At 42.9% G+C, this 18,269-nt stretch overlaps 2 protein-coding genes across 3 annotated transcripts in view; both read right to left on the bottom strand.

Moving 5' to 3' along the window:
* Positions 1 to 565: 565 nt before the first annotated feature.
* mief1 (mitochondrial elongation factor 1) lies at positions 566 to 10,751 on the bottom strand. Of its 2 annotated transcripts, XM_034200017.1 has the most exons (6): positions 10,658 to 10,751; positions 4,763 to 5,055; positions 4,320 to 4,473; positions 3,363 to 3,543; positions 2,688 to 2,959; positions 566 to 2,391 (listed from the first exon to the last, which is right to left on the bottom strand). In XM_034200017.1, the coding sequence occupies exons 3-6, from the start codon at positions 4,464 to 4,466 to the stop codon at positions 1,552 to 1,554; spliced, it is 1,440 nt and encodes a 479-aa protein (XP_034055908.1). In that variant the 5' UTR covers positions 4,467 to 4,473; positions 4,763 to 5,055; positions 10,658 to 10,751; the 3' UTR covers positions 566 to 1,551. The 2 variants fall into 2 exon arrangements, with proteins under 2 accessions (XP_034055908.1, XP_034055909.1); XM_034200018.1 differs by lacking the exons at positions 4,763 to 5,055; positions 10,658 to 10,751 and adding an exon at positions 4,566 to 4,583.
* A 2,680-nt stretch (positions 10,752 to 13,431) lies between these two features.
* LOC117535541 overlaps positions 13,432 to 18,269 on the bottom strand; it is a 5,184-nt gene continuing 346 nt past the window's right edge. The window contains exons 1-4 of the mRNA XM_034200055.1: positions 18,172 to 18,269; positions 17,663 to 18,067; positions 17,191 to 17,337; positions 13,432 to 16,971 (exon numbers count right to left, since the gene is read on the bottom strand). The exon at positions 18,172 to 18,269 is cut by the window's right edge and continues 346 nt beyond it. Of these exons, the coding sequence (XP_034055946.1) occupies positions 13,432 to 16,971; positions 17,191 to 17,337; positions 17,663 to 18,067; positions 18,172 to 18,269 (4,190 nt within the window). The remainder of the gene's footprint in view (positions 16,972 to 17,190; positions 17,338 to 17,662; positions 18,068 to 18,171) is intronic.

Genomic DNA, 18,269 nt, shown 5'->3' with positions numbered 1-18,269 from the left:
TAACGTGCACAGGTATGCACAAAGATAGAGAAATAACTCTACAGATCTATCGGGAGACTAATTCACCATCGACAAACGTTAGTACCAGTTTAACAGCTGTGTGTCTCAAGTAGAGATTTCTCAGACAATCAAGAAATGTAGAAGATAATGATCAAGAGGAAACCTGGATTGAAATTAAAGCAAAAACTAGAAGACAAGAACACTTTCCAGTTGAGACACTTTGGATAAAGCTACGAACATTTGGACAGTGCAAAAATAACCCGAGATTAAAGTACGTTTGGTTTTAACTTAGATAATAAAGCATATTCGTTATATGAACAAATGTGACTGAGAACCAAACCTCCTGACATGACAGAGCGGCTGTTTGACAAAATAAGAGAAAATGGTGAAGCTGTATTGTTCAAATTTCATGACAGACAATTCAGAAGCTTCACATTTTCTATTTATGGCTGAATATTCATCCGATTCATAATGAATGTTGTGAGATACAAAGACATCAACATACATTTTCTTATTCCCCCGGTTGATTTCTAGATAACATGCAAGCTGCACAGATTCATACATCTTCAACGCAGCCACTGTTTTAATGAAGTTCTGACACAGCGTGATTTCAAACTGAACACAGTAGAGCAGTATTTAATGAGAACCAAAGGTGGATGAACAGAGTAGGCTTGTCTCTTTAGCTCATTGACATTTTATTAGCTTTTGGATTGGCATACAATCAACATCCCGGCATCCATCAGTGAACAACGGCACGGGAGCGCCTTCAAGACTCCGACCAGATAAAAAGAGGACAAATGTGAGGAAGACGCATGTATTATATCCACCTTATTATTGAGTGGTGCAGGCATGATGTACTTTTCTAGGCTAATGTGGAAGTTAGCATTGGATTTTGGAACATGCGTAAAACAAGCTCTGTGGTAAACACACATTAAAGCTACAACTGCTAAGCTAAAGGCGGCTAATGTTTGGCGCGATGACGTTTAATAGTCTAATTTAGCCACTTGTTAGCAACCGCCGTTTTTATGAGCTTGAGCTATTCCCTAGCAAGGAAGAAAACATGAATATCTCTAGCTTCTGTTAACCACAGACCTGATTTCAGGCATATCAACAAAAACACATCCAAAAACCAATGATGTCGAGACGAGAAAAGCTTCAGGTGCTAAAATGGTGACTCATTCCTGCACCACCCCATGCAGCGTGCACTACCTCCACCGAGATGTATATCAGCGTGTCTCCTCTCAACTTCATTAATGCAACGGCTTTGGTGAGATCCATCAATGGGCCTTAACGGAGATAAAATACTTTTTGCATGAGAACAAGACAAACATCTTTCATGTCAAGACGTATCTTAACATTTAGTAGCTGCTACAGTGTGCATCACATGTTCTCACTGATGGCGTTTAAGACTGACCAGATCGAGTGTTTTGGACTCCATGCAGTTTTTCCCGCTCCCCGGACCATGTTATGTCGAGGTCACCATCGCCCACAAATCAGTGTTAATTGAAATCCCCCGTTGCTGTTAGTAGTGATCTTTTTTACACGAGGTTGTCACGGTTGTGGCGGCTCTTCCATGTCTGTTCTCAGCAGCCCCGCCGGATCGGACAGGGCGCTGTAGAGCGTGTACCCCAGCTCGTCCACTTCCTGTTCCGTCAGCTCGCAGAATAAGTTCACTTTGGGGCTGAGGGCGCAGGGCAGCCTCCCGGCCTCCAGGTGTCCCACCAGCGCTCGCAGCAGCTGGAGGAAGCGGTCGGCCAGCGCGTCCTGCGTCCAGTCGCCCTCCTTCTCGCACAGCAGCAGGATGCAGTTGGTGAGCTGGCTGGCGTTGAGACGGTTCACAGCGGGGTTGAGTTTGCACATTGCCTTCGCCAGCTTCAGGCAGGCGCACCGACACCCTCCGTCCTCCTGGTCCAGCGCCCTGAGTCTCGCCGTCTCCGCCACTCGAAAGCTCTGCCTCCACAGGTTTTCGTGACGCTCGGCGACAAGACGATGAGGTTTGGCGATCAGCGAGGTTCCGTCCTCCATCACGAGTAACGGCAGGAAGTCCACGTACAGTCTGCGCTCCGTGTCGTACTGCACCTCCAGGGTCAGCGTCTCTGAAGGAACCACGGGGCGAATGATGTAGTCGAGGACGCTGCCGATGGCGGGCCAGTTGATGGAGCCCGCCACCAGTTTGTCGAAGACCTCCAGGACTGATTTGGGGGAGAGGTAGCCTCCCACCATGCAGCGGTCCCAGTAGCTGCTGTTCCGAGGGAAATACTCTAAATTCTCCCTGCGGATGAGCCAGAAACCCGGGACGTTCATGATGGTGTCTTCGCCGGGGATGGACGACCACAGGTTCTTCTCCAAGATCAGAGGCACCATGAGCTGGGCGTGGTCCGCTGTCACCACCTAGAAAATAAAGAAAGATTGAATATATTAAATAAACCATATTGCCCACCTCTCACTTAAACCTGAACCAATCCAACTTTATTTATATAGCACATTTAAAAACAACAAAGTGCTGTACATCAATACAAATATAAAAAAGCAGCATAAATACATTTAGACAAAGCCGATAGGACAAAAAGAAACACATGTTAAAGCACGAGACAATAAAACCATACTTATAGCCGCAGACTGAAAACCCTCATACATGATGTAAACACATTTTAAAACACAACAAAATAGAAAACCTTTGCTCTTACCTGCAGTTCGTCATACAGACTGCCACTCAGGTACATCTCTCTGAGCGGCATGTCGGGCAGTTTGGCGTGAAGGAACACTCGCAGCTCGGCACAGATGTCCAGCGCCGCCCTCCTCGCCACAGCCTGCTCCTCGGTGGGGATGTTCACGTTATTCTGGTAGAAGTCCAGCAGATGTTCCTGCAGCGACATACGCATCCGGGCCTTCTGAAGGTCCGACTGAGTGGCGCCGCTGCCTCCCACAGCTGATCGACCCACGGCCCTCCGTAGACAGTCTGAGGAGATGGCAGAAGAGATGAAGAGAAAGGAGATGAGAAAAATCTACTTTTTACACCATTACAAAATAAGGAGTTTTGAATAGAAGGGAGTTCAAGTGGAAAAAGACGGAAGAGGCACGGGTTTGTTTTCTACAAATACTAAATAGGGGCTTCTATAGTATCTAAAAATATATACCTAACTGATATGTTTACAACTGGCTAACTCACTACTGAACAACAGTAAAGGAAGACACCCACACCCACTGTAAAGGAAGAGCAAGAGTCCTCCAAGCAGGCGGTCTGTCAACAGATAAAATGACAGCTGGCTGAAAGTCTAAACCACAAAATAGGCCGCTCAAAAATAAAATAAAAGACACGTGAGACAAGGACATGGGAATGATTTAGCTTCACTTTTCCTCACCTGGTTCAAAAGCATGAGAGGAAGTGGGCAGATTCTGCAGAGACCGGCTCACTGTGGACTTCATGTCATGGTTCAGCACCCGGGGAGATGACCCCATCCATGCAGGCTCCTCCCAGCTCCTCCTTCCTGTCTGCTCCATGTTGGTCGGGCTGTTGGGAGTACTGATGGCACGGTCGTACATCTGCACGGTAAAGAATTGCATCGTACGGATCCTTAGTATTATGCACTATTTCTACTATATTCTATTTTATTGTATTTACTTGCACCATTATATCTGTTTTATTGTGTTGCACTGTTGGAGGAGCCTGTGACCTAAGATTTTCATCGACATAACTACACTGTAGCTATGCACACTAGGGCTGTCCCGAATACCATTTTTCGGGCTCCGAATATTCGTTCCGCGGGGGGGGGGCAACGAACCGCTTCAACGCGTGTATTTCGGTGTATTCACGGCATTCTTTTTGTTATTCTACAGTATTGTTGTTTTATTTGTTAATGTAACCCAATTTGTGTTCTTTCAAATTGAAAAGGATATCGCATTGTGTTTGTTACTTTCGTTGCAGTTGTATATGTCTTAAGTGTAATTTAGCTTGGCTTCCTATTTATGGACATGCTTTTATTTTGAAGGAGAGGTAGCGCTGTTGTCAGGAAGTTGTTGTTGCTATGGAAACAACGTGACGGAGATTAAAGACGGAGAAAGTAAACGATAGCGTTTATGGTTAAGTGTTAGCACCCCCCGAAGAGGCACAAGCTCTTACGTTGATATTGGAGATTTCAATAAATAAAAAAATAAAAACGAATATCCGAATAACGAAATTGAAACCCGAATAGTACTCCAACGAACGAATATTCGGATACAGCCCTAATGCACACATGACAATTAAATCCTTGAATCCTTCGTACGGTCCTTTTCATGTCAGAAAATGAAAAAGTTGAGAAAAATCGCTTCTCACTTACTCTTTTGACAGCAAGCGTTGCAATCCCCAACATGGCCGCTCCCCCCACTCCCAGCACGAGCTTAGCATTAGAGAGCACGAAGTCGATGGCAGTGCCGATCCCATTGTCATCTTTCTTGCCTTTGCGGTCTCCATTCACCCCCGCCATCCTGCCGCTGAAGATGGAGGAAATTAAGACAGAGTAAGACACTGGCTGTAAGGTTATAGGGAAATATAAAAAGGTATTTTCTTTGTTAAGTTGCTTAACTCAGAGGCAACTATTGAATATTTCCCCTACACAAAGAGAATCTATGAGTAGCCACACCCTACATGTTCCTACGGATGACTTTTGCCCTATTGTGTCACAAACTGTCTCAGTTACAAACTCTTACTCCTGCAAAGAAAGTCTCCGATCTAAAAAAATATAACTGCTGACAAAGAGTATTATCTTATTTGCAAACCTACCTGGGTGACACTCCTCCAGATGACCTTTAACCCTCCTCCAGATGACCCCTCCCCCCCTACATAAGCCCGCCCAATCGGCTGTTGAGGAAGAACTGGCCCCTCTTCAGCGCTTCCTCTTTATCTTGAGCTATTTTCAAGTCTTGGCAGCGACGAAACTCGCGAGCCACGGCGTGGCGATAGTAGTTGCGGTCGGTGTACTGAAGTTGGCGGCCTGCGCGGAGCAGCGCCCGGTAGAGCTCCAGCACGGCACCACGAGACCAGCCGCCCATTAGAGACCACACATGGACTGGTACCTGGGGAAAGAGGAGCAGGAGTTGAGTGATGAAGGATAAGTTAGCCAAATTAAGTTTTTTTTAACCAGGTCTAGGGCTATAGACACAATATATAGCTGACACAATCACCACATTCAAGTCGCTCCTCAAAACCCACCTGTTCAGATCAGCCTCCCCACTGTAGTGCTACATGTCCCCTGTTACGGTCCTTTTGTACTGTCTTAAACCTTTCCTTAGAATATGTAATGAAGTGTAAGGTGTCCCTGGGTGCTTTGAAAGGCGGCTCTGAATAGAATGAATTATTATTATTATAGTTTAGAGATTGTGTTAATAAGCCACAATACAAAAGGATAATAATATACTTGAGGAAGAATAAGCTGCTACAGCAAAGAGCCCAGTGCATTCTGGTTGTTTTTGTAAACCTTTGCAGGAAAAAAGGGAATTCCACAACCTATTTTCTCTATTCCCTATGATCACGCAGCAGATTTAAAAAATATGTGCAGGAGTTGAGTGACGAGGGAAAGTCAGCGAGCGAAAGTCAGCCAAATTAAGTTTTTTACCAGGTCTAGTGTTGAAGTTTAAACTACAGATTGAGTTAATAAGCCTCGATACAAAAGGATAATCATATAATTGAGGAGCAGTAAGCTGCTACAGCAAAGCAACGGTTTTTTTCTTTTTAAAAACCTTTGCAGCAATAGAGAGGCGAAGTCCCGCCCATCTACTTCCGCCCCATGGGACCTTATTTCGGAAAAAGTATGTATTGAAGTCAATGGAGAGAAAGATTATCTTTCGATCCCGTTTGAATTGTGCCACGAATTACACATATGATGTTTGTCAATCTTAACAAATTATTTCCATGTCAAAAAAGTCACAGTTCGTCGTAAAACTGATGAAATATAAGACTATGAAAAATACGCAACTAGAAAGACTACAAATCCCAGAGTCCCGGTTCTGCATGCTGGCTCTTAGGAACCGACTAACTCCCCTTGTGTGTATGTACAGCTCTCAACACGCCCAGACTTGGAGTGATTTTCACCTCTTTTAATTAGAGATGTCCCGAGCCGATCACGTGATTTTTAAAAGATCGGAATCGGGAGAAAAAGATCGGGGATCGGGAATCCTTAAAAAAATTATTTTATTTAATGTTACAAAACAAAAATGACCATGTTCACGTCTTAAAGTCATCCTGAGGCCTTAGCTTTGGTTTAAAATCACACAACATCATGTATGTGTTGCTTCTTTTGGGCTTGTTTTCATAGACCTGGTTGCTTATCTCTCTCAAAGCAACAGAGTGGGCGCAGTGTCTAATAGTAGCAGTAAGCTAACGAGAGGCTACGTTCAGCTGGTGACTCGGGAGTCGGGACAGAGAAAATGTCAGGAGTTTGGAAGTATTATAAAGTAGAAAGCGAAGGCAGTGTAACAGCCAGATGCAATGTTTGCAAGAAGGAGGTTCCGCGTGGTGGAAAGAACAGAGCTACGTTCAACACGACCCATCTAACACGATTGTTTGTTTTTTCATTTTCCCCCCCGTTTTTTTCTCCAAATTGAATTTATTGAAATCTTGAGAGTATATATTAGTGGTGCACGATAATTATCGGTCCGATATTAGGAATTATGACGTCATCCCGATAAACCCCGATAAAAGTATTAATAGCCCCGATAATATACAATATATTTTTTGGGTTAAAAAAAAGAAAGAATACTGCGGTGTGGGTGGATTGGGATGAGGGGCGCTTGTTTTTCACTCGGCTCCTCCCGTTTTGCCAGTACTGTGGTATTAGTGGTTTAGGAAGAGGGGAGTTCTTCACAAATCCAGCGCTCCCTAACTCGTGCCTGGCTGTGACGTAAATGGTGTGCGGCCGTGAAGCCAGGACAGTAAACAACCATGTCGCCGGTAGTATGGGACTATTTCAAAGTTTCAGAGTTAGATAGTTCGCTTGCTATTTGTATTAACAAATGCAGAAGTTCCACGAGGAGGGAAAAAGGCAACGAGCTATAATACTTCCAACCTGATTAGTCACCTGAAACATCGCCATCGCTACGATGGTGTGTTAAAAGCGTACGAAGACGCCTGCGCTGCTAAACTAGCGGCGAATCCAAAGCCAGCTGCAAAGGCACCGGGGCTTTTACCTATCGACGAGGCTTTTGAAAAAGGCAAGAACTTTATTTTGGAGAATAAATATGGTCACTTTGAAGAGTCAAAACTGTTCTTGGCTTTGTTTTGTTCATAGTAGTAACGCTCATGTCATTGGCTCACTACTAGGGCTGTGCAATTTAATCGATCCTGCGATATATATCGATATTTAGTTTTCCGAGAAAGTATCGATATTTCAGCCACGGGTATCGATACATTAAGTCTGATAACTGTGTTCGTTATTCTCGCGGAGAGAAGCTTTAAAAAGGAGACTAATTGAGTCTCTTAGAAGGTTCAAATGTATACTTTAATTAATAAAAAGCGCGGTAATGTTACGAGCAGAAGATGGTTCAGTCAGAAAAACAGCTGTGTTCTGGCTCTCGTGAGTGAAGGGAAGAGAGCGAGCTACACCTTTCCAGCTGTTAAATATCCTCTGCTGGCTCATCCCCGTTGGCCGGTTGGCGCTGCTGGGGGCCGGCCCTCCACGTCTCCAATGTTCGTTGTTGCGCATAACAGAGGACTCCGACATTGTACATTAAATATATAACTAAACACGCCTGTTCTCCTCCTTATCTCTTTCATGACTTTTCATTTAATACATTTTAAAACGCTGTAATCAATACTCCAAAAATACCTCACGGCTGGTATCATTTCCGGATGTTGTCTCATGCTACCCACGTCTGTAAACAAACGTATTCAAATAAACTGTACCTTCATTTAATATTCAGCAATAATAATATCTCGACGTCTATAGTTGTAGTGTTGAAATCAGTAGGTTTCGGTGTGCAACACTACGTGTCATATCGCTACTAAATTCACCTCTATAGTAAATGGTATATTAGCCACATGCTAAATGCTAACCGGAGATGAAGGATTTTCAGAATAAAAGCTTAACAACTGGTTGTGCACAAGAACTTCTGGTTTTTCAGTATAAAACAGCATTTAAACTGACGGTATGTTTAAGGCGAGACACCCCAGGTGAATAGGTTAATTTTTTAACTTAAAGGTATCAGCTAGAAATTTCTCCAGTTAATTACTTACAATAAGGCAATTGTCTTTTGTATTACAAGTTTTCTGAAATAGCATGTTTAAACATGCAAATTATCCATTATCTCATTAAATATGCACATATTTTAACACATTTCAGGAATCGAAATCTGAACTTTGGATATAGCCAGATTCAAAATTATTGTTTCATTTTGTAGTCATATTAGTATCTAAGGCTTTTACAGAAGGGATATTGGATATCTCTTTTTATCACTCCATAAATCAGAAAATACTGTCAACAGCCCTAAAATATCAATCTTCGCCATGTTTTTAGGTATACAATGTTGTATAATTCAGGCTATGAATGATATATGAACAAACCCTTCTGTAAAAGCCTTCATAATATTGATAGGAATATAACTGGAAGGTTTGGTGTATGTACGTGCTACTGAAGTTGACATTTCGAACTCAGAGTAGGAGAAAAAACTAAATTTGAGAAAACGACCTTTAAAGATTGCAGTGAGGCGCTAGCTAAACCCTCCTGTTCTTTGGATGACAGCTTGCGCATCGACGCACTCCGTGAAGGTATTTCATGTTCAGGGTCATTTTTTTTTTTATAACCTTGCTTCGTGCAAGTGACAATTGTTGTCGTCTTCTCTGTGAACGTTTTTTTCGCCGTTCTTTTGGCATTTTGAGATTTCAATTTCTAGCTGAAAGCTAACCAGGAAGTGTTTTAGCACACCACGTGACGCATCTGAACGAATCACGTTGTCAGAAATTGACACCAGCCAATGAGATTTCGTTTCTTGGTTTAAGACCCCTTTGTGCTTTCACGATGGGTTGCTGATACAAAGGAAATGACCATCTTTGGATCCGATGAGATTGTGCAGGAGAGACGGAGCTTTCCAGCGATACCTCTGTTGACATGGTGCACACAGCGGTCGCGGTACTTTATGTTACGTTAGAATGCTAACTTTTGGTGAATTTAGGAGAAATCTACAGACGCAAATAGACAAACTATAGTAAAATAAACACTTAAATGTGTATTTTGTACGTTTTCCTTCCAAAAGCCTGAAAGAAAACATGTTATGGAATCAAAATAGTACAAAATCTCAAAATTGACCAGTACTTGAAAAACGATGTTTTTGCCTGCCGTGTCTCGCCTTAAGGTACTTTATGCCATCAAAACATTGATTTTAATTTCTAACAAGTCCCATTCAAATCCCCCGTGTTCCGCCACCTGCTGTACCTTTTAATTCTCCATTGTGATACTGCACTTTATGTACTTACGTTTCAAAGGCTTGTAAGCTACAGTTTGCACTGTTTCAATAAATGAAACTAATTTTCTCACCACATCTTTTGATTCATTTTGTCCAGCATTTGCAAGCTGTAGACTCTCTGTCAGAGCCATATATTGTATAATTGATGCTTTCAGTTTTCAGTTGAATTAATTCAATGGAACACTCACAAGATGTCACCAAAATCACACTGTCCCTTTAAAATCTTTCAGAAAATGATATAAGTGTATCGAATTATATCGAATCGTATTGTGAGCTGAATATCGTGTATCGTATCGTGAGATTAGTGTATCTCTACAGCCCTACTCACTACTAGTCTTTTTTTTACCACCAGGTGTGCAAAAACTACAGGTATATTTCATATATATATATTATATTATTATCGGTATCGGTCTTGAGAAGCAGGAAGTTATCGGTATCGGTTTCAAAAAACCAATATCGTGCATCCCTAGTATATATATATATATATATAAGTGGAAAGATTAAAGAAGTTGCTACTGTGGGGATTTATCTTTACATTTAATGCATTAAACTTAGAAATCATGCAGGAGGTTGGCAGTTAAAGCTTGTTCTCTTTTACTCTTTTTAGGTAACACCTTTGTTCTGAGATATGAAAAAGTAGTAGGAATATTTACTTAAAAACATGAATATCCCACTGTTCATCCAGGAAGAATGTTGTTCAATGTGTCCATGCCTTTGAGATATTATGCAATAGATGACATGTTCGTTTAAGAGCACACAACCTCAAATAACCTGCTCCTTCGCTGGTTTATATTTATGTATGATGACACACACACACACACACACACACACACACTCCACAACATTACAGCCTCTCAGCTCCTAGCAGCATTCCAATTGTGATTACTAACTTAGCTTAACATTGTAGCTAACAGTCGACCTGATGTCCAACTACTGTTACATGTCTAATGACTTTACCGACTGTAGAAAGGTGAACGTGTAATTTACAGAGGTTAATGTGTTTTCAGAAAATGGCTGGCTCATTGGAAAGTCACACATGATTAGCTCACTCCTGACTAGCATGATAGCTTAGCATGCTAGTTAGCTGTCAGGCTACGCAAGCGCTGACCTTAGCTTTTGCCAGCCTTATTGACAACAAACACTCGTAAAAAGATAAGGAGGCTAAAGTGGAGTTAAAAACATGAGCACACACAGGGTAGAATTTAAAATGGGACAAACTTACGGTTCAGAAATCAGACGAAAAGTGTATCTTCAGAAAGAGGCAGGGCTGTGTTCAAGCCGGGGGTCAGATTCTACAGTGACAACCGGAAACAAATATTGCTCACATACTACATCCGGGTCATTGGCACGTTGGTGAATCCCCTTTTTTTTGTGGTAATTATTTTATTTACCAATTAATTGTGTGTTATTTATCTAAATCAGCGTGCATTTTATTTGTCAAATCTGATACATTTTGATATGATGCTTTCAGTAATTATTCAAATCACGTGTTTCTATCATTTATTTTTAATGATTTGTTGGTTACTTTTGCTTGTTGCTAAAAATACATAAAGAAAAGGCAATGGGGGGGAAACAAACTTTTTTAATTGTTCATTTAAAAATAAAAAAGTCATTCTGAAAATAAAAAGCTAGCCCAAGTTAAATTGAAAAGAAAAACTCTCTAAATGTTATTTATGGTCTTGCATGTCGTTGTGTCCCTGGGCAAGACACGTCAGCCCAAATTGCTCCTGTGGGGATTGCCCAGAATTGAGTATGTAAGTCGCTTTGGATAAAAGCGTCTAACAAGTAACATGTAATGTAATGTGATTGTAGTAATGTGTTTTTATTACATGTACAGCACTTTAGCTCGACCAAAAATCGCTTTTAAATGTGCTAGGCTATATAAATAAAACTTGATTTGATTTGAAGCTACCTCTATAAAGTGTGGATTTCAGCTGCAATTAAATCCTGTATGACTTTACCTTAAACAAGGGTAAGCTTCTTCTTTTCTTCATGGTGTTCAAGGTGAAAGCTGCTGAGACACGTTCCGTAGTTTACTGACCATTTTTTGTTAACATTTAGCAACATTCATGGGTATTACATTTATGAGAGTATTTGCTTTTTTTTAACCAAAAATAAATAAGAAAGATTTGGATAAATTGATTGTGTGGCTTTTTAGCCAAACTCATAGGCTGACATTGATCAATATGGGTGTTGTCCTTTTAAATTGTAACATATCTCGAGGTTGAAAAACAGGAACAAATGCGCTTAGTTTACAACTCACTACAAGGGGAGAAATACAATCTCTGGAGTTCAACAAAAACAATAATTTCAGGGGCATTAGATTACTCTTTTTTTTTTAATAGTTGATACACTGTAAAGTTAGTTTGTTGTCTTTTAAATCTGGTGGTCAGACACATTTCTAAACATAAATCAGTTTTTTTGTCTCACACTGTGCTATCATTCATTATATTAAAATAAAATGCTAGACGTACAAATATTAGCTTTACTATATTTGTCCCTGTGCCTTTCTGTCTGAGGCCACAATGATCGGAGGCTCATGGGAACTAACAGGTCTTGTTGAGTTAAAGGTGGGGTAGGTAATTTTGGAGAAACCAGCTCGAGTGCGCTGGAATTTGAAAATACACAGCCGGAACAAATCTGCCACTTCCTTACAGAGCCCCTCCTCCAACACACACGAATGTGCACGTGACCAATGAGGGCACGAGATAAGTTTGTGCACAGATGGAAGGCTGACAGCCGGGCCAGCTAAAATGATTGGTCGTGTTTTTTTACAGTACTACAGCTTCCACAGATTAATTATTTTTAATGGATTTTGTCAAAGCACACATATTCATTGCTATCGGGAATGGAATATAACAAAAAGTGTATCTCGAGCCGGTTTCTCAAACTTACCTACCCCACCTTTAAGTGGTCCAAAAGATGATGTGTGTTTCAAAAGTAATTATCACTTCATTAAATTGAGCATCAACACTTCCACGAGACCCTTTAAATACAAAGACTATGGTAGACCAATATGTTATTATATTGAGGAACAATATAATGAATGTTCTTGCATAAATGATACAACAACATGAATGGCCAAATATGTAAATATTTGTGTTTCTTCACCTTGTCCCAAAAAGAAAAAAACACATACACATTTTATTTTCTGTTACATTTTTTATCAACCATTTTATTAAGTCTCACACAAAGAAAAAATAATAAAATACAATAAACAATTCCAATTATACAAGCACTCTTCTTGTGCTATATTTGCACTTACATTGCCACTTTAGCTTAACCACTAAGAAAATAATCCAAATCTAAGTGTTAACATTAAAGTTTACAAATGCTGATATACTTCCTGTAACCTCCAAATAAACCTTTTTTACATTAATTTAATTCTCTGAAATTGTACCTCTGGTTTTGCTGCAAGACTATAACATGTAACAGGACATGAGGATGTTACTTTAAAGCAAGGGTGTCAAACTCAAGGCCCGGGGGCCAAATCCGGCCCGCCACTTCATTTGATGTGGCCCACAAGAGCTTGCAAAGAATATAATACGTTTATTATAAGGTCACGTGCCGCTTTAGAGGAGCACCATAAACTACATGTCCCACAATGCATCTCATTTTGTGAGATGCGCACAGAAGAAACTTGCAATTACTAGACTTATGCTTTCAGGCGTAGTTAATTATGAAGTTATTACCATATCCGATAATAATCCAATGCAGAGGAAATATTGTAAAATAATACATTATTTTATATAATATATATATATTTATCTATGTATATATATAGTCTTAAAGTTACCACCGGCCCTTTGAGTGCAACCATAATTCTAATGTGGCCCGTGATGAAATTGAGTTTGACACCCCTGCTTTAAAGTGAGCAAGGGTTGGGTGAAAGGGTTGGGTTGGATTAACAGATATAATGTGGCGTTTTGTTCTCTTGGCCACATTATTACACCTAATTCATATGTTAGGGTCTGTAGACCTCAGGAGAACTTGTGATCAGGGCATGTACTTCATTCCTTTCATCCTAGGAATGACATGCATATCTCTGATGTCATCATGCTGAAGCAGCCAACACAAGTAGCGCTCCGTCCCCATGCCCCATCCACTGGTGAGGAGGGGATTCATCTGCCGCATGTTAAGGTACCATTTGTAGGACTGCTCTGGCACTCCATGGTGTCTGAGGGCCTCCTGTACCATCTCAGTGGTGGAATGACGTTCTCCGAGACCCACAGTCTCACCTAAACCCAGGAGAAGATCAGCAGCTTTGGCTTTGCACCGCTCAGTGCCCTCCACATAGGCCTGGTAGAAGGGGACTCCTAGATGGTCCATCTCAGTTAGCCAAACAGCGCCATCATATTTCTCTATCAAGACTCGCTCTCCTTTGCGCGTTAGCTTTCTGCCAAACTGCGGCTGGCCATCTTGAACCCACTCTAGGCAGTCGGCGGAGGGCATCATGGGAATGGCCTGGTCGAGAGGGACTCTTGGTAGTGAGGTTTTTCCATCCAGCTTATTCAGCATGGCTTTGACATGTGTAAGAGTCCCGGCGGTGTTGAGTATCATATCGGAGTGTTTCTTCAGCATGGACTTGGTGAGATGAGCCAAGTATCCCTCTGCTGTGGAAATGGCCTTGTCCATGTTCCCCAACAGTTCACACTCCACGTGGTAGAACTGGTTCAAGTGTGTGGCATCAGGATCTTCCCCTCTAAAGCTGGGAGATATGTAGTATGTCCCTTGAAGGTTCTCCTGGAAGCGAAGGAAGTATTCAAGTACAAATTGCATTGAGTCAGCGAGGTAGATGTCCTGGCCGAGCAAGTGAACAGAAACTGGTTCTGAGTCAGATCCCAGGCCCATTGGTGAAGAGATGGTGTCTGTGGTGAGAGGGGTTAGAGCGTAGGAGAACTGGCAGGAACTGTGGAAATATTCCACTGTGCTGTGGAAAAGGGTGTTTTGAATCTGGAACAGGTTACGATACCATTGGCTCTTGATGGCAAGTGTGGAGTGAGACTGAGGGTCTTGCCATGAATGAGGAGGCCTGCACTGGGTGATTTTTGAGTGGATCTTTTTAAGGGCTTCAGGGTCAGCAGCTGGGCCATCCCGTGATGACACGAATCCAGGGTAGCTTTGGTAGCATCCTGGTTGCAGTTCAGCTTGCTTGGTTCCATCTGGTGAAGGCAACAGAGGGATTAGCTTGGCATGAGCATAATCAATCTCGAAGCCCTCGAAGATCAGTGCAACACCTCGAGCTCTCATCCCTTCCTCCAGTAGTTTGGCAACTTTACAAGTAGCTAGGATCAGCGCTTTGTAGTCAGCTTCCTCCAGTTTGAAGATGTCACTGGACAGTGGCGTGCGGGGCACCACAACGGTTAGTCCAGGAGTGTTTGGGTAAGGTGTCAGGAAGGCAACATGCTCATTGTCTTCCCACACTCTCCACTGTTGCTGCTCTCCACGTACAATACGACTGAACAGGTTGTCATTGGAAGCATCTCCGAAAAAGTCAAAGCAGGAAGGTGCATTTGGTGTTGGCAGTCCGCTTCTAATCTTGGCTTGAACCTGGGCCAGTGCCTCATCATCCAAGCGTGGGCCACTTTTGGAAGTGCAGTAACCCGGATCATATGTGTGGAATTCCTCTTCACTTGCCAGATGGGGCTGCCACTTAGGCTCAAGACCATGAAGCGGAAGCAGTCGGATTTGTGCTGACTGGTTTGGGATTGGATTGAAAACCAGGGCACAGCGCTGCACTCCCAGTCGCTCACATAGCAAGCTTGACACAGCCTTTGCTCCTTGTAGGATAGTCAAAACATCAGGTGTAGCTAACTGGAAGATGCTGCTTGCTCCGCTAAGAGTTTTTCTTTTCAGAATGGTTGACCCAGGGGTCCAGGGTTTGGGATCCAGGTAAGCAACCATCTCATCGGTTTCCCAGATCACATCAGAGAAGCTCTTGAGGGGCCTGAGGACTTCCACTCGTGAAATGTCATCCACCATTGAGGCCACAAACATGACATCAGCGTTCGTTTCAATGATGACATCACCTTTCGCGTCCAGAGCTATGATTCCTGCACAGATCCCATCTAGATTTTCACCCATCACCTCCCTACATGCCTGCCTCAAGCTATAGCCTGTGTGGTGGTAGAGACTGGCTATTTTCTGGGCAACTGTTTGCCTCAGAAACACATCTCCATCTCCAGAGCAGGTAATGGCTAACTTGTCATCAGCATATATTCCTGCCCCTACTATTGCTGTATCCCCAACTCGCCCTTTCAGCTTACCTACTACCCCACCTGTGGATGATGCAGCAGCCAACCCTTTCCAACGATCCAAGGCCACAGCTCCAACTGTCTGCGGGTGATTGTTTTTTGAGGTATTTCCTGCAGCGAGCTTTGCAGTCAACTGTCTGTGACGTACATCTGTGTAGAAATACTCAGGCCCAACAGGATTCTGCTTCTTCTCCAACCCCTGCAGAAACTCCTCTGCCCCATCTCCCACAATGAGTGAATGGGAGCTTTTCTCCATGACACACCTAGCGGCTTTTATTGGGTTCTTTACATTTTGCACGCAAGCAACAGATCCTGACCTCATCGTATTGCCATCCACAATGGTTGCTTCCATTTCATGTTTGCCGTCTTGGTTGAATACTGAGCCTTTGCCTGCATTGAACAGGAAGCAGTCCTCCAGAGCTTCTACTGACTTCTGAACTGCATCTAGGCTGTTGCCACCTTGTTGAAGCACTTGGGACCCAAGGGTTAAAGCTGTCTGTAGAGCAAACTCAATTACACCAATCACTTCGGTGTTTAGCATCATCTCCTCACCAGCCCCACCATGGATTACCAGAGTGTAGTCTGTGCTCGTGCCAGAGGTGTTTTCAACAGTGGCTTTGCTTTTGTTTGGGCTCTCTTGGCAGTGGTTGGTCTCTCCATTCATTTTCTCAGTTTGACCCTTCTTCAATGGACGCTCAATGGCTCCCATTTGGCATGAAATGGCGTATCTAACAGCTAGGAGCATCACTAACTTCAGGTTTATCTTCAGACTAGCTTGAAGTTTCTCCAGTGTAACAGCAAAGCTCCCTTTTCCATTAAGCACAATGCGAACCTTGTCTTTTTTTCCAAGGTAGGTTACAGCCAGCTGATCTTGGGCATAAACATTCCCTACTCCACACTCCACGCCCTCCATCATATCTGTACCTGTGAGGTACACAGATGGACATCCAAAGGGGTCCAGGTACTTCTTCAGAGGATTGTCAGATGGCAACGATCGACGCAGTGCAGCAAGGTGGGGTCCAACTCCATGACCGCTTTTTGTGTTTCTGATGAGGCTCCTATGCTCCAAAAATGCAACATGGAACAAGCGTAGCAGGTCAGCAGTGTATTTGATTGTGTTATTTGAGCCGATGCAAGACGCCAAGGCACTGACTAACTTGTGAGAATGCATGGTGAGTGAGTATGTTGGATCACAACGGCCATGTTTGTAGTGCCGCATATGGGTCGGTGTAACAATCATGTGCTGGGCAGCGGATTCCCCAAGAGTCTGCCTCAGGGAAAGCTGCAAAGAAAAGTTAACCCAAGCATCAAACAGGCCTCTCTGCCCTCTGAGAGTAGAAAAGACATCAGGAAAGGAGGACACATCAAAAGTGAGAACAGGGTGTGTTTCTTTTAAGTTAAGACTCAGTTTGGGGGTATTTACTCCTTGCAAGGGGAATGTTAGGGGAGGTGGACACACAGAGCTAACATTGTTTACTACGACAGAGCCATTGTCTTGTACTGCTTCAGTCTGGACAAAGTTTAGGTCCACAGTCTCAGACAGATTGTACACATGCTCAGTCACAAGACCAGCCACCATCCCATCGACAGCACTGTGCTCAAACACCATCCCAGCTGTGCTGTCCTTGAACACCACCAGGTTCACCACCTGTAAATGAGGGACAACAGTTAAAGAACACTCTAAGCACTGACCCCCACTAATAGCACTGACAGCATATGTTCAAAACTTGCATTTACATATTTATTTACTTCAAAAAACGTTCAACTAAAAATTAACAGCAATTCCAAACCTCTTGGTGTAGAGGCTAAAATTGACCTTGTACCAAGTTGTGAGACAGCCCTACTTTTTACATTTCAGAAAAGGCAGTATTATGATCATTCAAAACAAATGTAAACAGTATGAGAAAGTGTTTGTGAAAGATCTATCTGATTTCTGCTTGGTGGAAAGTCCTTAGTCAGATAATATCCAATACCTTGTCATAATATCTCAAATAAAGGCTGCCTTCTCCTCCTCCTCCGAGCCTCACTGCATTGAGAGTATCAGCCAGTTCAGAGGGAGGGTTGCAGTCCTCCAGACAGAGGGTCAGCACGGCACTCTCCATCAGCCTCAGGGATGCCGCTGTCTCCCCTCCTTTCCCCAAGATCTCTTCCCTGGTGGCAGCCCAGACTTTGCGATCCAGAGCCGAGAGGCTACAAATGGCAGATGGATCATTCAGTGTTCCTGCTCTGGGTTGATCCATCACCTGAGCCAGCTGGTTGTAGATGTCAACAAACGGTCGAGCAGAAACTAGCCCACCAGTGCTGGGACGCCCCAGTATGTCCACAGGGAACACTCCTCCAGCACAGGTGACAATGGCATGAAGGCTATCTGGGTAGAGCTGGAGAAGGAAAAGAAGATTAGAAAGAGAGCAGACTTGTTAAGATAAGACATACTTTATTGATCCCAAATTGGGAAATGTTTGAACGTTGCCAATAATCTCACTTTAATCTCATCTTGACTCTTGCCAGGAATCCTGCTGGCAGCGAATATCTCGGACTGCTGTGTGTTCTCCATCGGCACATTGCCCTCCAGCAGCATGG

This window comes from Gymnodraco acuticeps, unplaced genomic scaffold (genome assembly GCF_902827175.1).
Source record: "Gymnodraco acuticeps unplaced genomic scaffold, fGymAcu1.1, whole genome shotgun sequence".
NCBI lineage: Eukaryota > Metazoa > Chordata > Actinopteri > Perciformes > Bathydraconidae > Gymnodraco > Gymnodraco acuticeps.
Note: the sequence above shows the minus strand (reverse complement) of the source record. Positions and strands in the feature narration are given on the sequence as shown.

What these genes read in the sequence shown, in the direction of transcription:
- mief1 (XM_034200017.1), bottom strand. Translation starts at nt 4,466, where the DNA reads ATGGCGGGGGTGAATGGAGACCGCAAAGGCAAGAAAGATGACAATGGG. An exon ending in CAACGCTTGCTGTCAAAAGA is followed by an intron (nt 3,544 to 4,319) that starts GTAAGTGAGAAG and finishes TTTACCGTGCAG; the next exon opens with ATGTACGACCGTGCCATCAG. An exon ending in CTCTCATGCTTTTGAACCAG is followed by an intron (nt 2,960 to 3,362) that starts GTGAGGAAAAGT and finishes CCATCTCCTCAG; the next exon opens with ACTGTCTACGGAGGGCCGTG.